The 23,939-nt window shown below is 41.6% G+C and overlaps 2 protein-coding genes across 2 annotated transcripts; both read left to right on the plus strand.

Moving 5' to 3' along the window:
* Window positions 1-123: 123 nt before the first annotated feature.
* On the plus strand, window positions 124-16,602 carry LOC306742118 (bridge-like lipid transfer protein family member 2). Its single transcript, XM_079224459.1, has 39 exons — window positions 124-248; window positions 383-509; window positions 701-750; window positions 870-1,011; window positions 1,094-1,212; window positions 1,293-1,383; window positions 1,427-1,610; window positions 2,599-2,722; window positions 2,820-2,944; window positions 3,051-3,118; window positions 3,205-3,341; window positions 3,562-3,716; window positions 4,167-4,360; window positions 4,489-4,786; window positions 5,309-5,514; window positions 5,595-6,645; window positions 6,788-6,979; window positions 7,089-7,291; window positions 7,508-7,626; window positions 7,710-7,933; window positions 8,032-8,222; window positions 8,627-8,726; window positions 8,831-9,030; window positions 9,118-9,415; window positions 9,501-9,658; window positions 9,962-10,168; window positions 10,594-10,693; window positions 10,780-10,962; window positions 11,090-11,211; window positions 11,323-11,490; window positions 11,583-11,692; window positions 11,775-11,955; window positions 12,279-12,365; window positions 13,277-13,387; window positions 13,472-13,607; window positions 13,923-14,047; window positions 14,141-14,242; window positions 14,899-15,033; window positions 15,197-16,602. The coding sequence occupies exons 1-39, from the start codon at window positions 178-180 to the stop codon at window positions 15,380-15,382; spliced, it is 6,780 nt and encodes a 2,259-aa protein (XP_079080585.1). The 5' UTR covers window positions 124-177; the 3' UTR covers window positions 15,383-16,602.
* Window positions 16,603-16,863: 261 nt separating this feature from the next.
* On the plus strand, window positions 16,864-21,994 carry LOC306742119 (ribosomal protein S6 kinase-related protein-like; the record flags this gene model as incomplete). The annotated part of the gene is made up of 12 exons (XM_079224460.1): window positions 16,864-16,893; window positions 18,348-18,590; window positions 18,665-18,748; window positions 18,830-18,898; window positions 19,432-19,501; window positions 20,027-20,134; window positions 20,307-20,347; window positions 20,432-20,459; window positions 20,612-20,701; window positions 20,975-21,063; window positions 21,152-21,262; window positions 21,686-21,994. The coding sequence occupies 12 exons, from the start codon at window positions 16,864-16,866 to the stop codon at window positions 21,992-21,994; spliced, it is 1,272 nt and encodes a 423-aa protein (XP_079080586.1).
* Window positions 21,995-23,939: the final 1,945 nt, after the last annotated feature.

Raw genomic sequence — 23,939 nt, forward strand, 5'->3', positions numbered from 1 at the left:
AATTGATTATTGTTTAGTTTTTTATTTATTTAGTTGTTTTAGCAACCAGTCACACGACTTTTGCACCTGAATGCCAGGTGTGTTCAGCTGACGTGCATCTCTTCCTCTTTGACAGCAGCTGATGGAAGAAGAGCCAGACTCAGGTCCGAGATTTGGGTGTGAACAACTCTGGACACAATGTCTCTCTTGCTGATGTCCTTCCTGCTTATTCTTCTGCTTGGGATTGTGTTGTTATGTGTCGTTTTCAGGTAAAACTTGTAATGTGTTAGATTCAGTGTGCTTTTGGTTGCAATTTTAGTGATATGATTTAACCCAAACTTTATTTCATGAACAATTTATTTACAAAATCACAAATATATGCTCTTGCCGTTGTTGTTTCTAGGTGGCTCATATGCACCCTGGCTGTGCGATTCTTCCAGACTGCACTGAATGCGGATCTGAAGATCAAATCAGTCGGACTGTTTTCTGTCCAAGGAGTTAGTATCCAGTTTCACCCCCAGCACACTCTGGTAAGACACACGGTGTTAACATGACATTTATGTAGTGAGCTAACTTCAAGGCGGCCGCTCTCATTTCAGGGGGTCATGTTTGGTTCAGTAATGGCCAGAACACATGTTGTGTTGTTTGTCAACTGTCCCGAATTATTTCAAGGATACTTTTTTGACTCGCCATACCATAACCGTAACTCTCTTTATGACAGGAAATTGACAGAATATGGATTTCAAGTAAACTTCTAAACCAGGATTTGCCGTAAGTTGTCACTTTTTGTTTTGTCAGTTGTATAGTTTGAGAGGTAATCTTCCAGCCTTATATATACGAAATTATGTAACTATGTTATTTGAGACATCTGCTGCATGTTTGTGTTTCAGGAGGTACCTGGCCTTGTGTGTTGGCGAAACCAGAGTCAGGTTCGACTTGCAAGCACCACTCCGACCTTTGGGGAAGAAGAGCCATGGAAAGAAGTCTGGGAAGATTTCCGTCAGCCCCACAACGCTACGCTTTCTGTCACAAGTATGGAGCCTCACTAAAGGTCAATCTTTTGCTGAACGCATTTGTAGTCAGCATCTCACTTCTTGTGGTCCTGTGTTTTCAGCTACTGTCGTTCCATGTCAGCTCCATCAATGTGATGGTCCTGAACCTGGCATTGTCAGAGTCTCTATGGCACATGACAGTTACAGGCATCACCTTGTTACTAGACCACCAGAGTAATAGGTAACTGCGCCGTTCACACTCTGTCTGTTATTAGAAAAGAAAGAAGGATCAACGTATAATGGTATGGTCTTTCATTAAAGGTTGGCGTGGGACTTCTCAGTCGGGCAGCTAAGCAGTAAAGTGCTTAAAAGCAGTCAGTTGGTAAGTTCTTGTATTTCCCCTGAAATAGAAACTTGTGATTGGGTGTGAGTGACTAACGTGCTTTCCACTGTAGGATATATGTTTGGCTGAAGTTGCCCTGAGTCTGCTGCTGTCTGGAGATGTGAGCCTCCCGGAGATGAAGCCAGGTTGCCTGTCCCTCAATGTGATGACACTTATAGCAGAGCTCCATGAGGGACTATTTCTTAGCCAACTCCTGCTGCCCTCCTCTCCCAAAAAGAGCAACCAGGAAGCATCTGGTGAGAAAACAAACGCAAAGTATAATCTCTGAAATGCCATAAAGTTGTGATGAGAATAATTAAGCAAACAAGCTTGGCAATAACCAACCAATCTTGGGATGTTCATGTTACGTCTGGAATGCTGGTTGATTGTACGAGTGGGGAAGCATGTCAACTTGTCTAACCAGTATATTCAGCACTTCTACAACTATTAGCTGTGTCCTTTATTGCCAAATAATTGTAACTATGATGGCACTTCTAGTTGTTTTCCAATGGCTTTACATCAGTGAGCTTCTGCTTATTCTAAAACACATGGACATGGTCTGTTGTCTGTGATATTTTTAGCTGTTCTGCTAAAACACCAAGAAAATGAGGACAATGTCACATCGTAGTGCTGTATTGACTTTGTAGGTGCTTGACATGTCCACGTGCTGAATGATGAATTAATCAAATTTGACCTACCTAGAAAATAAAGCAAGTTATGCAGTCATTTAAAAAGAAAGAAAACATTGGAAAACAATGTCAAGTATTTAGTGTTTGTTTCTCAGTATTTCTTGATTTACTTGGTGGTCTTTTGAGGTTTTTATTGCTGACTGAAAATTTTCAGAAATGTATTGTTAAAACTAGAGTCTCAGCACAGACATTAAGGTTGACAGTTTTGCTGATGTAAATACACACTGAAAACTGGAAAGGGGAAGGATACGACACATTAGCTCACTCTGGTTTTTCATGCCAAACACATTTTGGGATCATCAGACGGCTAAACAATGACGTGGAATACATTTACTATAAAGTAGGCCTCGAAAATATGCATCATGCAAAAAATACCAGCTGGCACATAAACAAAGTAAAAAAATGTACTTTCAATTAACATGTGATTGTTTTCATTACATGCTGTTTGTATAAGTTTGTTTTTTTTAAGATAATTTAGCTGTGGCAGACTGGACATTTGTGATTGTATCATACATACTATTTTGATGTAATAGTATTGATACCTGTTTTCTTTCAGAGTGTGAAAACACCGTGTTCATCCAGACTGAGACGGTGGAGCGGTTTCATCGGCTGGTTCCCCAGAAGGTCAACATGGAATTTGATAATACAAATGTAACCCTGTCCATGCACAGCCAGAAAAAGTGAGTCAACATTTTACCATCAATTGCATATAGTTGTTGGTTTGCACAATTAGAATTACTATTGATTGAACCGTCGTATGATTCTTTTCCCTGTCAGACACCTGAACTGGACTCTGAAATCTTTAAAAGTCTGCTATAGACGTGATGACGAGCAGCTTCCTCTTAACAACTTCACACCTGAGCTGAGCTTTCCCCAGAGCAGTCTAGAGCTCCTTCTCGAGGGTTAGTGGACAGCTGGGTGCCGCACGCAATGCAGAGAGTTGGTTGAAGGAAAAAGCTATGAATAACAAACACATTCTGACATTTTTTGCTTTGTTTTAACTGACAGATGGACTTCTCCTCTCACAAAGTAGGCAACGAATCCTTTGTGTGAACACGTTGAAGACAACCCTGCAGGTGAGAGCAAAGATTCTTAAATCCATAATACGTTTTTTTCTTAACATTATTTTGACTCTGTCTCTTTTATATTATTTGACATTTAGATTACATCAATTGACATCTCCGGGTCATTCACAATCAACACTTGCATCATCCACTACCGTCACCAGGAGTTCTCTCATTGGCTGCATCTATTTCCATGGGAACAGCTAATCCACAGGAAGGCAGCAAATAGAAAAAGGCAAGTTGCAAAAAAAAAAAAATCAAAGGCTTCGATTGTTTAATGGGTCAGGTTAGGGAGATTATAACCAGACCTTTTCAGTAGCACATCTCAATGTTTACTGGAATGATTTGATCTGTGTTCTGTCACAATAATCTAATATATTTTTACTGTCTTCTCTTTCTTATTCATGTTTGTTTGCGCATCACTCCATGTTCCATGGCGTAATTGTGTTGTGTAGTCCATTAGATTATTTGCCCACCCTCCTTTTCCTCAGGCGCCTCCCTCACCTGGATGCTCCTGTGATGATCACTTCCACCGTGTCCAACGTTAATGTATCTGTTCAGCTGGGGGACACCACGCCGTTTGCGCTCGGCTTCCTCTCTGCTAGTGCAGGTACTGTAGGTCTTTCACATGCTGCACACGTGCACAGAGAAATGCAGGTGAACGTCACATGATGTTGCTGCTACAAAGCAAAATGAGGGCATTGTTGCATTAATCTATAACCTTAACATCCTAAGCAACCAGGCTTAATGTTATTACTTTACATCGTGTTAAAGTCCTGTTCTATTGTTACATTCAGTAAATCTTCGTGGGTTTTATTCTGCAGGCAACTTTTTGTGTCAGACTTTTTCCAAACATGCCAAACTAGATAAGATAAGGTCTTTTCTCAGGGTGCCCTTTAAATGTTACACATTAACTTGTGCTCCTTCATATCCATGTTAACTTTTAGTGACTATTGTTTTTGGGGAAAAACTTGAATCTCAATACTGCTGCAATTGATATAATGAATATAGTTCCTCAAAATAATCTTTTTGTGATGACTTGCACTTCCTGTGTCTGTAGAACTGCAGCATCTTCTTGACATTAAAGTTGACACAGAGAGCACAGAGTCCCAGAATGTGCACCGGCGTGTCTCACTGTCCCTGGACAGCTTCTGGTGGAGAGTGGGTCAGGGCTCTCATATCCAACAAGCACCCCATCCTCCTGGTAAACATGTGTGGGGAGAAGCGCTCATTTTAGACACGCTCAGTCTACAGGTAGGGGCATTACAAAGTTGTTTTTGATGTATTTTTAATGATTCATTTTCAAGTGTATGGCTTTTGGTTTGGATTTATTTTCATACGGAAATGCTAATGTTGGTGTACTTCTAATCTCGTCCCTCCAGGGGAGTTTCAACCGACCGCACATGGAGTCGAGTAGCATGAATCCAAGTTTGAGTGTGGAGTCCAGCCTGAAAGGGCTTCAAGTGGAGCTCTCGGAGACCTGTGCACTGTGTCTGTCCCGCCTGCTGTCCATCATCTGTGTTCCTTGCAACACTGGGCCACAGCTGTCAGATGTGGCCTCAGTGTCTCCCTCTAGTGATGATGCCGCTCCACCCATCCCCTCCTCGCAGCTCCAGCTGCTGTTCAAACTGGACTGTTGTCTGGAGGATGTCAATGTGTTCACACTGTCTAATCTAGCAGGTAAATAATTTCAGAATATGTAAGAATGTTGCATGGCTTTGAGCCGTAAATCACGATATGTGACATAACTCTACAGCACTGTAATGAATATATTTATAGTGCGCTACAAGACCCAAATAGACTTCTGTGTAGCTCAAACGATTAGTCAATTAAGAGGTACGATTACTCCGCAACTACCTTTTTTCATTTTTCAAGCAAAAGTACAGAACATTACCAAGTACTTGCTCTAATGCAACAGTTAACAGAATTTATTTGTGTTTTGTACTCTTCCTTTAAACAAAACAAGCTATTTGAAGACACAACCTTGGGCACTATTTTCTGGCATTTGAGAGATAAAGCAATCATGAAAAAAATCCATCCATTTTAGAGCTAACCCTTGAAGTAACAGGTCTTACGAAATCCTCACTGCATCTTTATCTTGTGGTGTAAAGACCACTGCATACACACAACTGTCTGCTTTTCAGTCTATCATCACTGTTTAATTATCTTTTGTTATCTTTTATTTCCTCTTGTTCTCTTTAGGAGCCGTGTCTTTGCGGATGGACACTGTTGAAGTCCACAGCTCGGCAGATCGATCCACGGTGTCTCTTCAAAGCATTAGCTTGTCAGCAATCAAAGCACTCACGGATAACATGGAGTCATGTTGCCCCGCCTCCCAAACCCCAAACCCTGTGCTCAAACTCACCAAGATAGCCTTTTCTTACTTCATCACCACCCACACCTTACAGGTATACAGATCTCCATATGTTTTATGTCTCTGGCTGGACTGAATCTCTGTGTCAATATTCATATTTTGTGTCTCAATCAGGTTCAATGTGAAGAGGAGCTCACTGTCGAGTGGACGCCACCCGACCACATGGTCTTATACCAGCACATGACTGAAGCTCAGGCTTGTTGGCGTATGCTTTGTGGAGAGAAAGGAGAGGACAGTCCAGTCGAACCCACGGAGAGTGAAAGCATTCCTGGCCCGAGTCGAGGGCTGTGTGTGCGTGTTGAACTGGGCTGCACTCGTCTGACGGCCCATGTTAGTGAACAAAACTACATTCTCCTGCACAATGAAGCCCTCACAGTCTCCAAACACGCTAGTTTCATGCATATACGTTCTCCCTCCATGATCCTCAACTTGGATGGCAACGACATCGTCACCTTTAACAGTCTAGATGTTGAAACGCACGCCGAGCTGACAGAGATGCAGCCGCACAGAGACACATTCCCCTTCCTCACCACTCCTCACAACTGTGTCTGGGTCCTCACTTGCCCCTCTCTGGCTATCGAGTTCCCCTACCAGTACAACTTCTCAAACACCTTTGACATGGCCATTAATGTGCAGAAGTGGCTGAAGACTCTGCATCGCTCCTCTAACCAAGCCGCCACCGTCCAACGTCTGCCTCCTGACCTTGTGTTCAAAATCAGCCAGTTCTCCTTTGTCTTCCTGGACGACATATTTGAAATCAAGCTGCGAGACAACTACGAGCTAATGAAGGATGAGAGTAAGGAAAGTGCAAAGCGTCTTCAGCTTCTGGACAAGAAGGTGGCAGATCTGCGCAAGCAGCATGGAGAACTTCTCCCTGCTAGAAAGATTGAAGAGCTGTATAGTTCACTGGAGAAAAAGCACATTGAGATCTACATCCAGCGCTCGCGCCGCCTTTACATCAACACACCCATGAGGAAGTCTCTGCTGACCTGGACTGTGTCTGACTTGGAGCTAGTAGTCCTGGCTGATCAGTGTCTTCATGGGCCAGAGATGGTGAGAGAGCAGCTGAGGGACATCGACAGGATCAGTCCCTTCCCCAGGGATGGACTCCCTCTGGTGGTCCAGTGGTGCCGTGCTGTCAAGTTCAAACTGGCAGCTTTTTTGGGTAAATTGATACAAAATATACAGATATAAGGTGGGATTTAGATGAGACTAAATTGGAGATAACATGTCATTGAAGGCCTCCAGCGTTTTAGCTTACTTTTACAAAAACCTTTCTTGTCTCTCCTCTTTTCTTGCTGTGCCAGTGAGAATTCGGGATTACCCTCGCTACCTGTTTGAGATCCGGGACTGGGAGCTGTCGGGGCGTCTGATTGGGACGGAGCAGGATGGACAGGCCAGGGCTCATCGCAAAGAGATTGTGCCGCTTGGTCCGCCATGGGGAGATGTGACGGTCCACAGGAATATGCCACCACTCAAGTTCTACTATGATTTCAAATGTGAGTTATGGGAATCATGCTATTCTCTGAGCAATTGTGAGATAATAATGTACAGTGTTTGAAAGAGTAAACCTCACATTAACCCTCACTGAATATTCTCTTCATGCAGCGACCATCTCTCTGTACACCATTGTGTGGGGGCCATGTTGGGACGCCGCCTGGACTTTGATTGGCCAATCTGTTGACCTGCTGACCAAACCCACAGTTGATCCCTCACCTCTGCTGGCCTGGTGGGACAAAAGTCGTCTCCTTCTGCATGGGAGCTGGGTTATGGACATTGATCATGCCAATCTTCATCAGCTGGCTACAGAGGTAAAATAATGTACACCTTAAAACTTTTGTGAATCTACACTAGAACAGGTTCAGCAAAGTTGTGTTTATGACAATCACTTTCAGTCAGTTAACCTTTACACTTAGTGTGTCACTGAATGTTTCATGGCACGCACATGCTTATGTAACTGAGCCATGTGATGCAGAATACAATGAGTCATCTAATCTCATATAATGATGAACCTTGCATTCTTACAGGACCCTTACAACACTACAGAAAACCTGCATTGGGAGTGGAATAAGGTGAACTTTGACTGGAACCCAGGCCAGTTTGTTTTTAAAGGAGATTTGGATGTAAATGTCAGGACAGCGTCAAAGTAAGTGGAGGCATCAGCTGTGAAGCTTTCAAATGCAACTTTCATTGACTCAGTATTACAAGTCCCCTTTTTTTCCATACTAGGTATGATGATATCTGTTTTCTACACCTGCCCAATCTGTGTATGACCCTTGACCTCCAATGGCTTTGCCATGGCAACCCCCATGACCACTACGCTGTAATGCTCTGCTGTGCGGAGAACGTTGCAGATGTGACCTCAGGACAACCTCATGACTCCTACAGAGCCTTTCGCTCGGAGAACCTCAACCTCTCCATCACCATGGACCTTAACCAGCACTGTGGCACAGGTACATGCAACTGTCGAGCCAAGCTAAGCCCTTTGCTCTTTAAAGCCAGGGTCATATAGTATTTTGCTGTAGATAACTATATACTTCTTTCTTTGTAGAATCCTCCCAGCCGAGAATTCTGCTGTATAGCAGCACTTTGCGCTGGATGCAGAACTTTTGGGCCACATGGACGGGTGTCTCTCGTCCTATCTGCAGAGGCAAGCTCTTCCACAGCCTCAGGCCTATCCGCAAGAAGCTGGGTCAGCACTACAAACAGATGTCCTACACAGCTGCCTTTCCACAACTACAAGTAAGTGCTTCACTAGTCTGCCTTCCAGCAACGGTGCACAAAAGATGTTGTCCCAAATATAAAAGTTAAATATTTTGGGGCTTGGAAGCTTTGGTGAAAAATATTAGCCTATATTGAAAGCTTGGGCTGCATTTCGGTACCTGGGACTCAACAAACAGCGCTATCTGTCTGAGGATGACTCATAATAGTTGATGCATAATGAATAATGTGGAAATACTATTCCTTATTTCATATGCTATTTGCTATTTTTGGGGTAATGCATATGTATATAAAAACCTGACTCATTTGAATAATGATTTGGACGTTAATTACTACTGTCTGAAGATAATTCAATTCCACCCTTTTCCACCATTTTATCACACTTAATATCTACAATACATTTCTACATATTGTGTGTCCTCCAGGTGCATTACTGGGCCTCCTTTGCCCAACAGAGAGGCGTCCAAGTGGAGTGCAACAAAGGCCACATCTTCACTCGAGGAGCACAGAGACTTATTCCACAGGGTACACATGTTAACATACCATTCCGGAAAAACAATTTATTCATACATGCAGATGTGTGATTTTATGTTGATTTGTGCTTGTGTGTTTTTCATATCGTCTCTCAGCTGGCACTGTGATGAGGAGGCTGATCTCTGAATGGAATGTGACCCAGATGGTTAGTGAGCTATCTCAGGAGACGGTCCACCTGATGGCCTCCACCTGGGATGAGACAGCTGACCACCAGATCAACGCGCAGGTGAAGAAGACTCACCTGCTCAGCCTGTCCTCCCTGAGCTACCAGCGACAGAGCAACCGCATGGAGGAGGTAAAAGCCCAGTGGTGGCTGCACAACAAGCCTGTTCTTCACTGTCGGAGAGTTCGTCATTAAGCAATTTTGGTTTATTTCTGACAGGAGGTGAACCAGAAGGATGAGACTAATGCCTCTTACACACACAAACTGCGCCTGGTGGACCTACGTGCTTCCTGGACCACGACGAACAGGAACATAGCCTTCGGGTTGTACGACGGTTACAAAAAGGCGTCTGTGCTGAAGAGAAATCTCTCTACTGAAGCGTTAAAGGGTCTGAGGATCGACACACAGCTGCACACCAAGAAGCTCAAACGGTCTCCTTCCAACTACTCTCCCACCACAGCCCCCACCACACCAGTTATGCCCACTGTCAATCGAGCAGAAAAAAGTCAAAATGAAGGTAAGGAAATGGCTTGAAAAAGTAAAAGACGAAAGCAAAGTCTATTAGGACCCACAAACCTTCTTTCTTTTTTTCACTTTTTTAGGAACGTCGATGCTTCAGAAACTGATTGAGGAAACGGACAAGTTTGTGGTGTTTTCAGAGGAGGATTCAGGTGTCAGCGACCAGCTGTGTGGCATCGCAGCCTGTCAGACAGATGATGTCTTTAACCGCAACTGGTTTATTGAGTTGGTCAACTGTCAGGTAGCTGCCTTGATTTGTTGTTTTAGTTTTCCTTGTTGCAAGTTCAATCAAATTCCTACTTAATGTCACTCTAAAAAGCATATTTACTCCAGTTTGTTTGTTTTCCATCTTATTGAAGATCATGTATACTACTACTAATGGAATGACAAAAGGGTTGAAAAAGCTGTTTCAAAACTCCAAAAATATGTTCTTTGATATTGAAAGGCTTCTATTTTCCTAATTGATATTTCCTCAGAAAAGCTGGTTGAATATTGGTCAATCAGGCCCTGATGTTTTATTAATCTGTTTCCCCGCTTTTCCCAGATGATGCTGCGCGGCACCGAGACTGCAGGCTGTGTGCTGGTGTCTGCAGCAAAGGCTCAGCTGCTTCAGTGTGAGCACCACCCAGCCTGGTACAACGACACCCTGAAGCAGAAAACCACCTGGACATGTCTGCTGGATGGGATGCAGTACTTTGCTACCATGGAGCCCAACCCCTCTGAGCAGGAGGACAGGCAGTTGTGGCTGGAGGTAAACACAGCTCTGTAGTTACAGTCTTAAAGACTTGGAAGAGACAGGATGTCATTAGAAAAGCACAAATCAGCATAGTAATTTACATTTGTTTCCCCTTTTTGTTCTTTTGTTTCAGTGGTACAATTTATGACATTACATTTCCTTCTTACAGTTGTTAAACTAGGGATTACAATTGTTCAGCTTGTGAGCAATGTCTTATCAAAGGACGGAAAGTGTCTGTATTATGGCATCATTTCAGATAATTAATAAATACATGGCAAACACGTTATCTTATTTTGTTTTATGGTATAATACACCAGGCTTGAAAATGAAGAAAACTAAATATGTATCTACCGCAAACAACCAAGGCTTCATAGTAACTCATCTGTGTGGAGTGCTGTTTCTGCTCTGCTTTGCTTCTCATGATGCTACGTTGTGTTTAGGTGAAAAACATAGAGGAGCACCGGCAGCGTAATCTGGACTCGGTGCTGGAGCTGATGGAGAGCGGCCAGGCTGTGGGAGGAATGGTGTGCACCACTACAGGTAAATTACTTCTCAAATGGAAAAAAAAATATGAATTGCAGGACATTGACCACACATACTCTAAACTCCCTCATCTGTGTCTGTAGACTGGAACCAGCCAGCCCAGGTGAACGAGGCTCAGCAGGTTCAGCGAATCATTTCACGCTGTAGCTGTCGGATGCATTACATCAGCTACAGTCACGACATCAACCCAGAGGTGGCCACGCAGATCAAACCACCAGAGCTGAGGAATAGCCACGAGAAGGAGGACCTTCTGAAAAAACAGGCTGGTATGTCGGACCACCTCACTGCACCTTTAGCCTGCAAGAAATAATGCATCTGGGTTCAGGGGAGGATATAATATTACTAAATCACCATAAATTAGTTTGAAAGAGTTTTATTATGTTGATTTAACAGGGGCAGTGGACACCTTCACCCTCATTCACCACGATCTTGAGATATCCACTAACCCGGTTCAGTACGCTATGATCCTGGATATTGTCAACAACCTGTTGTTACACGTGGAGCCCAGACGCAAGGTAGGGTGGAGCATCAGATGATCCCAATTTATAAAACATTACGTGAGTCCTTAGTGATGTTCCTCCTGACTCATTCTGTGTTTTGTTTTTTTTTATCTTCTGGACATGTAGGAACACAGTGAGAAAAAGCAGCGTGTCCGTTTCCAGCTGGAAATCTCCAGTAACCCTGAGGAGCAGCGCAGCAGCATCTTGCACCTCCAGGAGGCCGTCAGGCAGCACCTTGCCCTGATCAGACGTCTTGAGAAACAGATTTACTCCAATATCAGGGCGAGTCACATAGTGCTTTACTCCTTAAATTGCAATTGAGTTTATCTGGGAAAAAATAATTAATGAAAAAAGATTATTTAATTAAATTGCAGGCACAATCCGAGGAACTTAATGGTGACGAACTGATGGAGGTCAACATAAGACTGCAAAACCAGCTGAATCAGGAGAAGAATGACATGCAGATGAAGAGTGAAGAGCTCAACATTCTCATCAGGTCTCACATCCGCACTCATTCACGTAAAATACTGACGAGATATGTCACACAGGTCAAATAATGTATATTCTCTGTCTTTCAGGTGTTTTAAGGACTTCCAGCTGCAACGGACAAACAAGCTGGAACTGCGTAAGCCCCCAGAGGATGTGAGTGTGGTGAGGAGAACAGAGATCTACTTTGCTCAGGCCCGCTGGTGTTTGACTGAAGAGGACGGCCAGCTTGGCATTGCTGAGTTGGAGCTGCAGAGATTTATGTACAGTAAGGTAAGCACTGCAGACAGGACAGCAGAATCGCTTCTTATCAGTCATCCAGGGTTGAAACCTGACATCCCACCAAACTAATCCATCTCCTCTCATATCCTCTTTTACTATTTGCACTTCAAAAAACATTCCCTCTGCCTCCGTCTGTAGCTTTTATTTACCCTTTTACAGCCTTCTGTATTTAAAGAACCATCCTAGGATAACATCTATCACATTTGCACCACAATATCACACATTTGCACCACAATATCTTATGATGTTTTACTCCTCACACTAATCACTGATAAATGCTTCACTCAATGAGTGTGAATTATTTCTTACCACAGATAAACAAGTCTGACGACACGGCCGAGCATCTGTTGGAGTTGGGATGGTTCACAATGAACAACCTCCTGCCCAATGCAGCATACAAGGTATGTTTCTCACATTATTCAGACAGGCAAATTAATTTGACTTTAATTAATTTTAGCCTGAAAGGCAGGGTTGGTAATCTTCAAACATATTTGTGTTATTCTTGTTGAAATTTGTATTACATCCTGGCAGCGATCAATAAATAAAAAACTAAATCCATTATCTGTGGCTGTTGCAGGATTTTAATAATAATAAGCTTTTCTGGAGTCTTCGACGAGCTGCTAGCTCTACAGCTGAGAGTACTAACAATAGCCATGTTTGTTGTTTACGTTCATCATGATAATTTGGAGGCGTGGCTTTGTAGGGAGTCCTGAAGGGACGGGCTATCGGTGTCTCCAACTTGGTGACCTTTTTGCTAAATTTAGCAACTTTGGGATCTAGTGCTGCTCAATGCATTTATTGGAAAAGAGTTTGTAACACTGGGCACTGAGTTTTTGTTGGGATTGATAGATGTTTTTAATCTAGTGTACTCTTGTTAGTTTCTTCTAGATTACCAACCCTGCTTTAATTATACAACAAAATGCAGTGACATCCGTGACAAACACCCTTTTGATGCTGACATGTATTTCTAAAAAGCCTACATGATGCGATATTTATGACTCTGCCTGGTTTCCTCTGTGCAGCGTGTGAGGGTATGTACAGTGCTCGTACAGTGACAAGACTTGTCGTCTGTGTTGACTCCATCTTCAGACTTTCATATTCAGTGTTGCATGTACACTCAAGGATTCCTTGATGCATGTGTGAACAAGGACTCGACTCATTATAAGTTTATGTTAACCTCGTGGTGTTGTCCATGCTGTGTTCATTATATCATCAATAATTTGTGCTGTTAAAAGTCATCAAAGTAGGATTTTCACACAAAATCTAACTATAGCTTTATTTATGATGTTGTTCACTCCCTTTTGTTTTCTAGGTTGTACTTCGACCTCAGAGTAACTGCCAGTCAGGACGGCAGTTTGCTTTGCGTATCTTCAGTAAAGTGCGCCCCCCTGTGGGAGGAATCTCTGTTAAGGAGCACTTTGAGGTGAAGAGCTTCACATGCACATGCAGCCACATTCACGGAAACATCTGGAGTGTGTTTTATTTGAATCATTGTTTCCATAATCAGGTGAACGTGGTGCCTCTCACCATCCAGCTGATGTACCAGTTCTTCAAAAGGATGATGGGATTTTTCTTCCCGGGGAGAAATGTTGAAGAGGAAGAGGTCACTGATGAAGAAGACAAGTTCAGATTGGTTACTACAGGTATGTTGTTGTCAACAGGGGCAATATGACAGCAGAAGTCTCTCTGTGGGGTCACCAGCCTGTAATCTATACCAACTAACTGATCAATAATAGTTTCGATTTTCTCTGACAAATGTGTGTGTGTGTGTGTGAGAGAGATATCAAATAGCCCATTACTGTGTTATGTCATTTCTCTGAGCTATTAAAAGGCTCTGTCATGTTGGATATGACCTTGGGGGGGGGGGAGGAGATTCACTGAGTGAGAGAGAGATTCACTGGGAGTGTAGGGTACAGAGTCATCCAGAGGCCACAGTGCTGATGTGATCTGTGTCACAGGTATCGCTGTCAAGCCTCGGCAGTCATCAGAGGACACCATGGGTGCTATGGGCCCCAGCAAAGGTGTCACCCAAGGACTGAACCGCACTGCGGGGGTCAGGAGGTCATTCAGGAAACCTCCAGAGGTATTCCTGCTTTCTGTTTATTGGCGCTCAATGTCAAAGTACAAGAAAATTGAGAAATATAGGAGCATATGATTTATGATTTCCTCCCACCAGCATCCTGTTGATGACATTGATAAGATGAAGGAGCGAGCTGCTATGAACAACTCCTTCATCTACGTCAAGATTCCCCAAGTGCCCCTCTGTGTCAGCTATAAGGTAACAGCTGTTAGTGAACTCCACACTGACTGTTATTGTTAATTCAATCCCTGATCATTTGTATTGATAATCAATTTGAATAGAAATAAGACTGAAAATGACTTGACCTTAAAACAGCTACGGTCCTCCAGACAAAACTAACTCTAATTATGGGAAATCATTATGGTCATGGCTTCCTGGCACTTTATTAACTTTTAGATTTTGGCCCTTTGGTTTTGCAGGAAACCTAAAGATAGAATTTAAGTAAATAAGATTTATAGGTCAAATTTTTCAGTAACAGTACTAAAAAAAATAGTGCAAACATCAAAAGTGAAACATGGTTCACTCTCACCGCTCTCATTGTAGTAGTACCACCAGCAGCAGCCGCAAGCAGCTGTTAGCAAAATAATGCTCTGATAAACCCACTGTACATAGTCAGCAACTAGCTGGAGAACACAGTGGAACATTTAGCAGCTAATAAGCTGGACATTTCCCTCAAGAGTTGGTGGAGACCAAAAACCGAGCTAAAAGTGAGTGACTATTGGACTAACACAACTCCAAATGAATGATAATGTTGCTCCATAGCTGCTGAGTTTACAGCTTGTTTCTGATGTCCAAAAGCCCCAAAAATGTATGTTGAATGAATGTTTGGTTCCATTTTAATCCCACTTATTTAGGGAGAAAAGAGTAGTGTTGACTGGAAGGACCTGAACCTGGTTCTGCCCTGTTTGGAGTACCATAACAACACCTGGACATGGCTGGACTTTGCAATGGCTGTGAAAAGGGACAGCCGGAAAGCTCTTGTAGCACAGGTACACAACTTTGAAACACACTTCAGCTGTGTGACTATGATCTGTTGTTGGTTTCTTTCTGCAATTTTGAGTTTTCCTCTAAGTTTAGAGTGTGCTTATTGTTTAAATGTATTAATCATTGTCAAATATTTAAAACAAAAAATGTATTTATTTGTTTGCTCAGATGATAAAGGAGAAGCTCCGTCTGAAGCCGGCTTCAGGCTCAGAGTTGCGGGGGAAGGCGTCTGAAGGGAAGTCGGACAACAGCCTGCAGCAGCAGGAGGAAGATGAGAAGGCTCGGCTCCTCATCGGCCTCAGCGGTGCAGACAAGAGCTCCGGCAAGAAGAGCATCTTCAGTCGGCGCAAATGAAGCAGCAAACACTCGCACATTCAAGTCGGAGCTCGCACGGACGATCCACAGCAGCAGCAGCAGCTGCCACAATCCCTCGCTACGAGGATCAGGGAAAACTGCCACTTCGGGGTCGGGATATCAGTCTGGCTTTGTGAATCGCAAAGCGAAACGGTCGAGCATTTCAAATTGTTTATGGTGATATCTCACTGTATCATATGAGCCTGCTGAACTTAACATAATGTTTTTGTTTTTGAAATAATGCTCAGTTTGTGGCCAAAATCCCCACTGGGAACTCAAACGGGTCTCTCTTAACAATGAGACCTTGTGTCTCAATGAGATAACCTGTATAAATACAGGTTAAATTAACTAGACAAAATAAAAGAGCTCCAGGAATTAACAGGGTGCCATTTAGACCAAATACATATTATTATCTCGTTTATCTGTGTGCCATTATCATTTCACAGACAAAATAATGACCGTTTGCGTTACATTGAATGTAGCGAGGAGGAAGATCTAGTAGCGAGGAAGAAGATCTACAGTGTGTAGCGAGCACTTCACTGTTACCGTTTCCTCTGCATTCTATAAATGCAAGACTGAGAGCGCCTTCTCCTGCTGGCTCAGGATCACTGTATTTCTGCCTGAATAAGTAGGACTCAACTAGAAGAGCCCTCAATGCTGTCCACTGTAAAAAAAAAAAAAGATATCACAAATAAATAGCAGTATATGTTTTACTAATGAAAGGTATTGTAAATGGCTGTATGAGTGTCACTCTGACAGGAAGGCCTTTTCCCCCATAAATGACCACAGAATATTTTATAATTGACCTGTAAATGCCTGTGCACCCTCTGCTAGCGGGTATACTGCACCTCACCCCAGTGCAATACTCAACAAGATAGCAGCAAAAACATGTATTGTGATGGACAATGTCGTACTTGGCTTGGTGGCAAAAGAAAAAGAAAATATGTTGCAGCTAATCAATGAGTGTATGTTTTGTAATTTTATTACTAAAGCACTTTTTATGCAAAGTATTTTGATATTTTTGTAACCACGTCTCTTCCTTTTGAATTTATTGCGGATCTGTTGCGCTAAGCTTGTTGTTTCTGTCACATTTCTACTAAGAAACAAAATAAAAATGCCCCGACCATTTCAGTTAAACGGATCATATCGCAAAAGCAGATGTATTCACATTGCTATGCTCTGTGGTTTATTGTTTCTGTCAATAAAAAACAAGTCTCGCAGCGGTGTTTGGGGTTGGTTTTGTGCGCAGTGGGAACCGGGTGAGCTCACTGATCATTGATCTGACAGCCTGAACTGGAGCGGAATCGAGCCCTGGCCGCTGCGCAGGACTTGCAACAACACAACAACACTTCAACAACACAACAACACGACAACACGTGGACCGGAGCCGCGGAGATGGACGAGACGGAAAGCGAGAGCAGGACGCGAGAGGAAGAGCCGATCGCCTCTGTGCATATTTGTGTGTGACTTTTGGATTGTGTATGGGCAGCGACGCCAGCAAGAGGAGTCCGGTGAGTCGATCCGATTTAAATTTAGATGTAGATGTGAGCTAAGAAGAAATATAACGACATGCGAACAAGATGTTCGCAGTGACAAAAATATTGACTTTCTTTTCTGAAGAATGTGTAGAAAAATCTTTCTCCGGGTTTTAAGAAATGAAGATAGTGCTGCACTACTTTTTAAATGCAACAAAGTGGAGTCAGAAATAGAGGTATTGATTAGTTAAGTGATCGCTGAGCTTCCTGTGCAGCTGCATGAGAAACAACAGGAGAAGCTTGCTGTGACGTTGTCTTTTTACTGTTCAAAACAGCACAGTTTTGTTCGCTCAAAATATGAAGCTTCTGCAGTTTTATGTTCTATTCTGTATTCGTGTAGCTTGTGAAAGTATGGTTAAAAAAAAAAGAGGCACCAATAACTCCTGTTTTTTGTTATTAGATCTTTAAACAAAACTGCAGAAGCTGGAAATGATAATTATATGTAAATTGATGATTACAGATTATATTGGCCGAGGCAACATGGATGTATCTTATGAGATCATCCCTGTAAACGGTGGTGAAAGAATGTAAAACAAAAAATTCAATCACAAGGCAGGGCAAGTTTATTTGTACAGCACATTTCAACAAGGCGATTAAAAGTGCTTCGCACAAAACCATCAAAACATAATGCAGAAGAAACCCAGATTTAAAAACAAAACATAATGCAGAAGAAACCCAGATTTAAAAACAATTGAGAACACTCATTAAAACAAAAAAACAAGCAAAAAGTAAAAAATTGAATAAAAGTTGCAGTGCAGTTTAAGAAATAAAATGCATTAGTGAGATGCAGAAATTGATAAAAATCCTTGAATTTGGTTCAATTAAAGGCAGCAAACAGAAAAGTCCTCAATCTGGATTTAAAGGAGCGGAGTCTCAGCAGATCTGCAGCTTTGAATTAAAGTTAAAGTTCTGCTTTGAAAAGAAGAAGTGTACCAGCAAAAAGTGTTGTATTTACTTTCAGGTTAAACTATACTGTCATAATTTGAATTGTATTTTTGCAGAAGTTACCAGAATAATTTGTTTACAGTACCTTTACTGTTTCCATATTTTATGATAGGCCTAAAACTGCTTTACCGTGATTGTGCGCTACATTATAACTGCTCTACAGTAATTGTGGTTTACAATATGATTTTGTAAATGTGCTTTAGAACAAGATACTGTTTTTGTGTTTTTCAGTACTATACTGTAAAAATATTCTGGAGTGTGGTATTGCAATTTTAACAGTTTACTTACGTGCATAAACATGTAGCTGATTTGGGTTGTTTTCATCTTTAACACTGCATAATTTGACTGGATTGATAACTTTAGCTGTGAAATTATGGAAAAGTAAGAATTTCACTCAAAATCTTTGTACGAAGTCGTACTATATAGTACTTTATATTAATTTTCTTTCAACCCATGATCACAATCAAATACTTATTTTATCATAGAGAGAAGGACCACCTGCTCAGCGTCGACTCAGCCATGGGTTCCTCTCAAACGTGGGGATCGCCATCCATCACAGACTCACACACTCGGCTGTGTTTTCTCGGCCTGTGGGACCGGACGGCAGGCCGCCCGTCCCCAAACTCCTCCGGCCTCCAGAGGACACAGAGGCGACTCCTCCAGCTTCCATCTCTGTATTTCTGCCTGAGTTCCCACGGCGTAAACTTCCTGGACGAGACCATTTCCAGGTACCACAACAAGAGAACGTCCAACAGAATGAAAAAAGCCGATAGTGGAAACATAATTTAACTGTGCTTCACAGATCCTGGGCTTCATAGCCAAAGGTTCATATGGACCCATCTTGAAAGTGAAAGACGTTGTCAAAGAGAAGACCTATGCTGTTAAGGTTAGTTCAGCTGTAATAATCAGTGTTATAATAACAATACATAAAATCCTTTTTTGTGTCATAATTTTCATTGTTGCACAGGTTCTACTAAAGTCAGATATCTTGAAGCATGGACTGCTGGAGCAGTCAAAAGAAGAAGTCATCATTCAGGTATGGTTTTGGAAGAAAGTACCAGTCAGTGGAAGTACTGTTGCTTTACTGTTCTTATATACTTACATTAGACCTGCCACCAGTTGATTAATTGATTGGAAAAACTATTTTAATAATCAGTATATAATTTTTCAAGTAAAAATTCCAAACATGTTCTGGCAAATATAAGGTAAATTATAGTTTTTGGGTTGATTTGTTAAAACAATAAATCTAAGGACATTACACTCTGAGGTAATGTCAAAAGAATAATCTTAAGAAAACAAATGAATATGGCTACTCAGAGTATGAGTTAGATGGGTCATTGCTGCTAAAAGTGATGTTACAAAAGATGAAAATATTTGAATAATGTCTGAATGATTCAGTATTTTTCTGTCCTAACTCTTTCATACGATACATCATCTGGATTATTGGATCATCTCTCACTGTTAAATTCACTCTCACTCTCTCTGTGTGTGTGTGTGTGTGTGTGTGTGTGTGTGTGTGTGTGTGTGTGTGTGTGTGTGTGTGTGTGTGTGTTGACTGTTGAATTGCAGCGGCAGCTCAAACACCCATTCATCCACAATCTGCAGGACTGCTGGCAGACGCAGCACCATCTCTTTATTAGTGAGTCAATAAGCATAAACGATGGCACAGTTCAACCACTGAACTATCTACTGTCCTGTCCTTCTGTATGTTCCCCCTGCTCCCATTCCACTCCCATAGAACATGGAGCAGTTACGTTGTTGCACAACTGCGCCGCATCCCTGAGTCTGAATACAAATGTCAGTGCTGGATGTTGAAGCGGTACGCTGCCATCTAATGAGAGTGCTACTGTGCTGGGTAAAGCTGCACTGCGTGCATGCCTTTTCCAGTTTACACCAAGCTTGATTATACATTACTTTATATACATATAGTATTAAAAGATATAACTCAGCTAACAGTAGACTGACAAGACAGACAGATGTGTGGTTCTGACTCATAATTCAACCCTTCTTCTTTTTCCTCCAGAGCAACAGTGTGATGAGCAAAATGTTCTATTTTCTGCTTCTCATTTCTGAAATTTAATTTCAGAGGATGTTGGCCTACATGAGCTCAGTAGCCGCTTTCAAAGACATAACAAGTGTGTGTTTGTGTGTGTGTCCTCTGCAGTGTGCAACTACTGCACCACCGGAGACTTGTACACTTACTGGTTACTGAAGGGCCAGTTTGGGGAGGACGAGGTCCGACTCTTTGCTGCAGAGCTGGGCAGTGCGCTGGGTAAGTGTTCATATGCAGACGTTGATCATTATGAGTTCATCATATTGACCTTTAGTGTTGACCTATATTGACACAGGCATCATGCTTGAGTTAAAAGGGCATTTTAAACATGGATCATCTTGTATTTATGTGGTGTATTCTCATTTTATGTCTTTTGTTTGTTATTTTTTAGGATTTCTTCATAATTTAGGCATCATGCATAGAGATGTAAAGGTATGATTATTTTTTTTATGTAATGTAATTTATCCATATTTGTATTCATGACTTTCTGTGATAATAATTGTACCTTTTTTTCAGATGGAGAACATTCTTTTAAGTGATCAAGGTAATGCTAGGCCATATTTTTTAAATTTTTGTCCTGTACAAACATTAGGGTAACTTTTTTATGCACACAAATAACAAAAAAGACACAAATTAGACAGGTCCCACCCAGCAGACAACATGAGAGAGTTTCAGTGTGTATTTTCAATGGTTCAGGTCACCTTCGCCTGTCTGATTTTGGACTCTCCCGGCGGCTGAAACGAGGAGGAAAAGCTTTTACGATATGTGGGACCATCCAATACATGGGTGAGATTTTGGTTTCATTTCCACACTTAAAGATATTGTCTGTTTGAGGGACAGTACGCTGCATTAGACTGCATTAGAGCAACGCACCTGCGTTTCGCTCCCACTGGATTCAGTTGACCCAGTTATGAATGTCAAGCACCTGGGAAGGGATTTTGTGTTTCGTTTTTCTTCCATTGTGCTGCAATTTGTGTTGCATATCTGTAATTTCCCCTTTTCACCTCTCGTCTTGAGGTTATTTTTTTTCATAATTGTTTTCCTGGTTTGTCTGAACAGCTCCTGAAGTTTTAATTGGGGGTCCGTACAACCATGCTGCTGACTGGTGGTCTTTTGGCATTATGTTGTTCTCACTGGTGACAGGAGAGGTGAGGGCACATGCATGTGATATTACCGTAGCTCTCCATGTGGTGCTGTGTTAACTGTCTGGCGTTTTTTTCTACTTGCACTTTGCAGTTTCCGTTACCAGCGGAGCCGGACCACAGCACGATGTTGAACAAGGTCACAGACTTTCCTTATGTCCTACCTGAGACCTTCAGCTCTGCTCTGATCTTACTGCTCACTGAGGTTTGTAAATGTGATTCTCCTCTCTCTAACACAGTGTTTGTCAACCACTGTGCCGCGGCACACCAGTGTGCCATGAGAGATCGTCAGGTGTGCCGTGGGAAATGTCCAATTTCACTTAATTAGTCCAAAAAAATATTATTTAGTTGCCGCATATATTTTTCCATTGTTGAGAGTCTGAGCCTGCAAAATAGTGGCTGGCCGAGTAATTACATACTCTTCCATGCCAGTAGGTAGCACAATAATGACCTACCATATACGCTGTATTATTCTGCAATGTGACATTTTGGAACTTTTTTGGTTGTTGGTGTGCCGCAGGATGTTTTTATTGTAGAAAATGTGCCGCGGCTCAAAAAAGGTTGAACAACACTGCTCTAACATGCCCACTGGGATCCCTCTTAAGGAAATATCACATCCTCTTTACAGCTTCTGTGCAAGAATCCAGTGAACCGGCTTCGTAACCTGGAGTGTTTCAAGATGCAGGCTTTCTTTCGCGGCACTTCATTTGATTCTCTCATCCTTCAAAAGATGCCTGTTGACGTCATCCTGGAACTCAGGACTCAACCTGATTGGACGGCCAAAGCAATGAGGGGCCTTTCATTGGACTATTTTGAGAACTTTGACTGTGATAAAATCCTATATTCTCCCACTGAGCTGTCTCCTACATTGACCAACATGGACCTGAGCCCGGCTACGGAGCAAATTGTAAAGCACAAAACTGAAATGTGTTTATGAAGAAGCTGATTGGAAATGAGAAATATTTCTCTGATACATGTGTCACCTCTTGTACTTGCTTTTCGATTTTTACTGATTATGTTATTGTGTTATGCTGTGTGTAATGAAGCAAAGGATAGTTTTAAAGTTATTATGATTATTTTGTGTTTATTTACAGTATTTACAGCTGAAGCCCCCCTGAAATGCTCTTCAGCCCCCCAACTAATTTGGCTTGAAAAAAAATTATATATATATATATATATATATATATATATATATATATATATATATATATTTATATTTATATATATATATATATATATATATATATATATATATAATTTTTATTTTGGTGATGTCATTAAATTAAACTATTGTTTCTCACATGGACAAGTTATTTATGACTTTAACGTGCTACATATGTGCGTTCTGGTTTGTATGTTTTCTCCCCCTTCAAATTACAATCCAATAGCCTACTTATCCTTAGGGCACTAGGACCTTGGGGAGGCTGCTGTGCTGGCTTTCTCACTCTGCAAAGTAACGTCTCTCATCAACCACAGCAGGATTACACCAAGGAGTTTAGCTCCAAGTAAACTACACCAAGGAGTTTAGCTCTAAGTAAACTACACCAAGGAGTTTAGCTCCAAGTAAACTATACCAAGGAGTTTATCTCCAAGTAAACTACACCAAGGAGTTTAGCTCCAAGTAAACTACACCAAGAAGTTTAGCTCCAAGTAAACTATACAAAGGAGTTTATCTCAAAGTAAACTACACCAAGGAGTTTAGCTCCAAGTAAACTATACCAAGGAGTTTAGCTCATAGTTAACTCCACCAAGGAGTTTAGCTCACAGTAAACTCCACCAAGGAGTTTAGCTCACAGTAAACTCCACCAAGGAGTTTAGCTCACAGTAAACTCCACCAAGGAGTTTAGCTCACAGTAAACTATATCAAGGAGTTTAGCTCAAAGTAAACTATACCAAGGAGTTTAGCTCAAAGTAAATTATACCAACGAGTTTAGCTCACAGTAAACTCCACCAAGGAGTTTAGCTCAAAGTAAACTATACCAAGGAGTTTAGCGCAAAGTAAACTTCACCAAGGAGTACCATCATATAATATTTATCATTCGATAATTAAGATGTACTTGAAATGTTTTTATTTTTGTTATTCATGTTTTTTTCTTCTATTGAATGGTATATTTGACACTGAAATAGTTCATCTTTATCTCAGTGATAGTGTCCAAATGAGCATAAAATATCACTGGTTCATAAAAACTACATAGACAACAAAATAGATGTAAATGTTGATCAAAATAGTATTCCCTTCTGCTCAAAATAAAACAAGTAAACAACTCAAAAGTTGACAGTCAGGTCCATTCTCCATCCATTGGATTTGGGAGTGACTCGGATATGAAAGCTAGTTTATCCGTCTTTCCCTTACAAGCAGGAAAAATATTTCTCTCTCTTTATTTGAGAAAAGTTCATATTTGTGTTCACTATGACCCTGAAATTCTGTCTTTTCTGTTATCATATACTGAATGAATGCAAGCAAAAACTACAGAGCAAAATCACACTTTTTCTGATTGAACCAATCTATGAACTGTCTGAAACAATGGATATCCGCGACCCCAAATAAGCGCTCACACATGCCAGTTCCCTAGGGGCTAAGCCCCCCCCTTTCTTTCAATCCTAGAAACGCCCCTGCCAGATACTCAAAGACACTTTACACTGGGGACAAGAGACAGAGGCAAAAGCAAACAAAGCAAATAAACAGAATATTTTTGGTAACAAAAAGAAAACTGGAGAAGCTGCGTGGAATGTGTCATGTAGTGGAGGATAGGGTGCAGGGCTTTAGCAGGTGAAGGTGATCTGAAGAGGTGGGGTTTGAGGGCTTGCTTAAAACATACCAAGTGTCTAATTCTAAACCAGTTATCCTATAATGTCGTACCTGGATTCATTATGGCCAACTT

This window comes from Taurulus bubalis, assembly GCF_910589615.1.
Source record: "Taurulus bubalis genome assembly, chromosome: 10".
NCBI classification, from domain to species: domain Eukaryota; kingdom Metazoa; phylum Chordata; class Actinopteri; order Perciformes; family Cottidae; genus Taurulus; species Taurulus bubalis.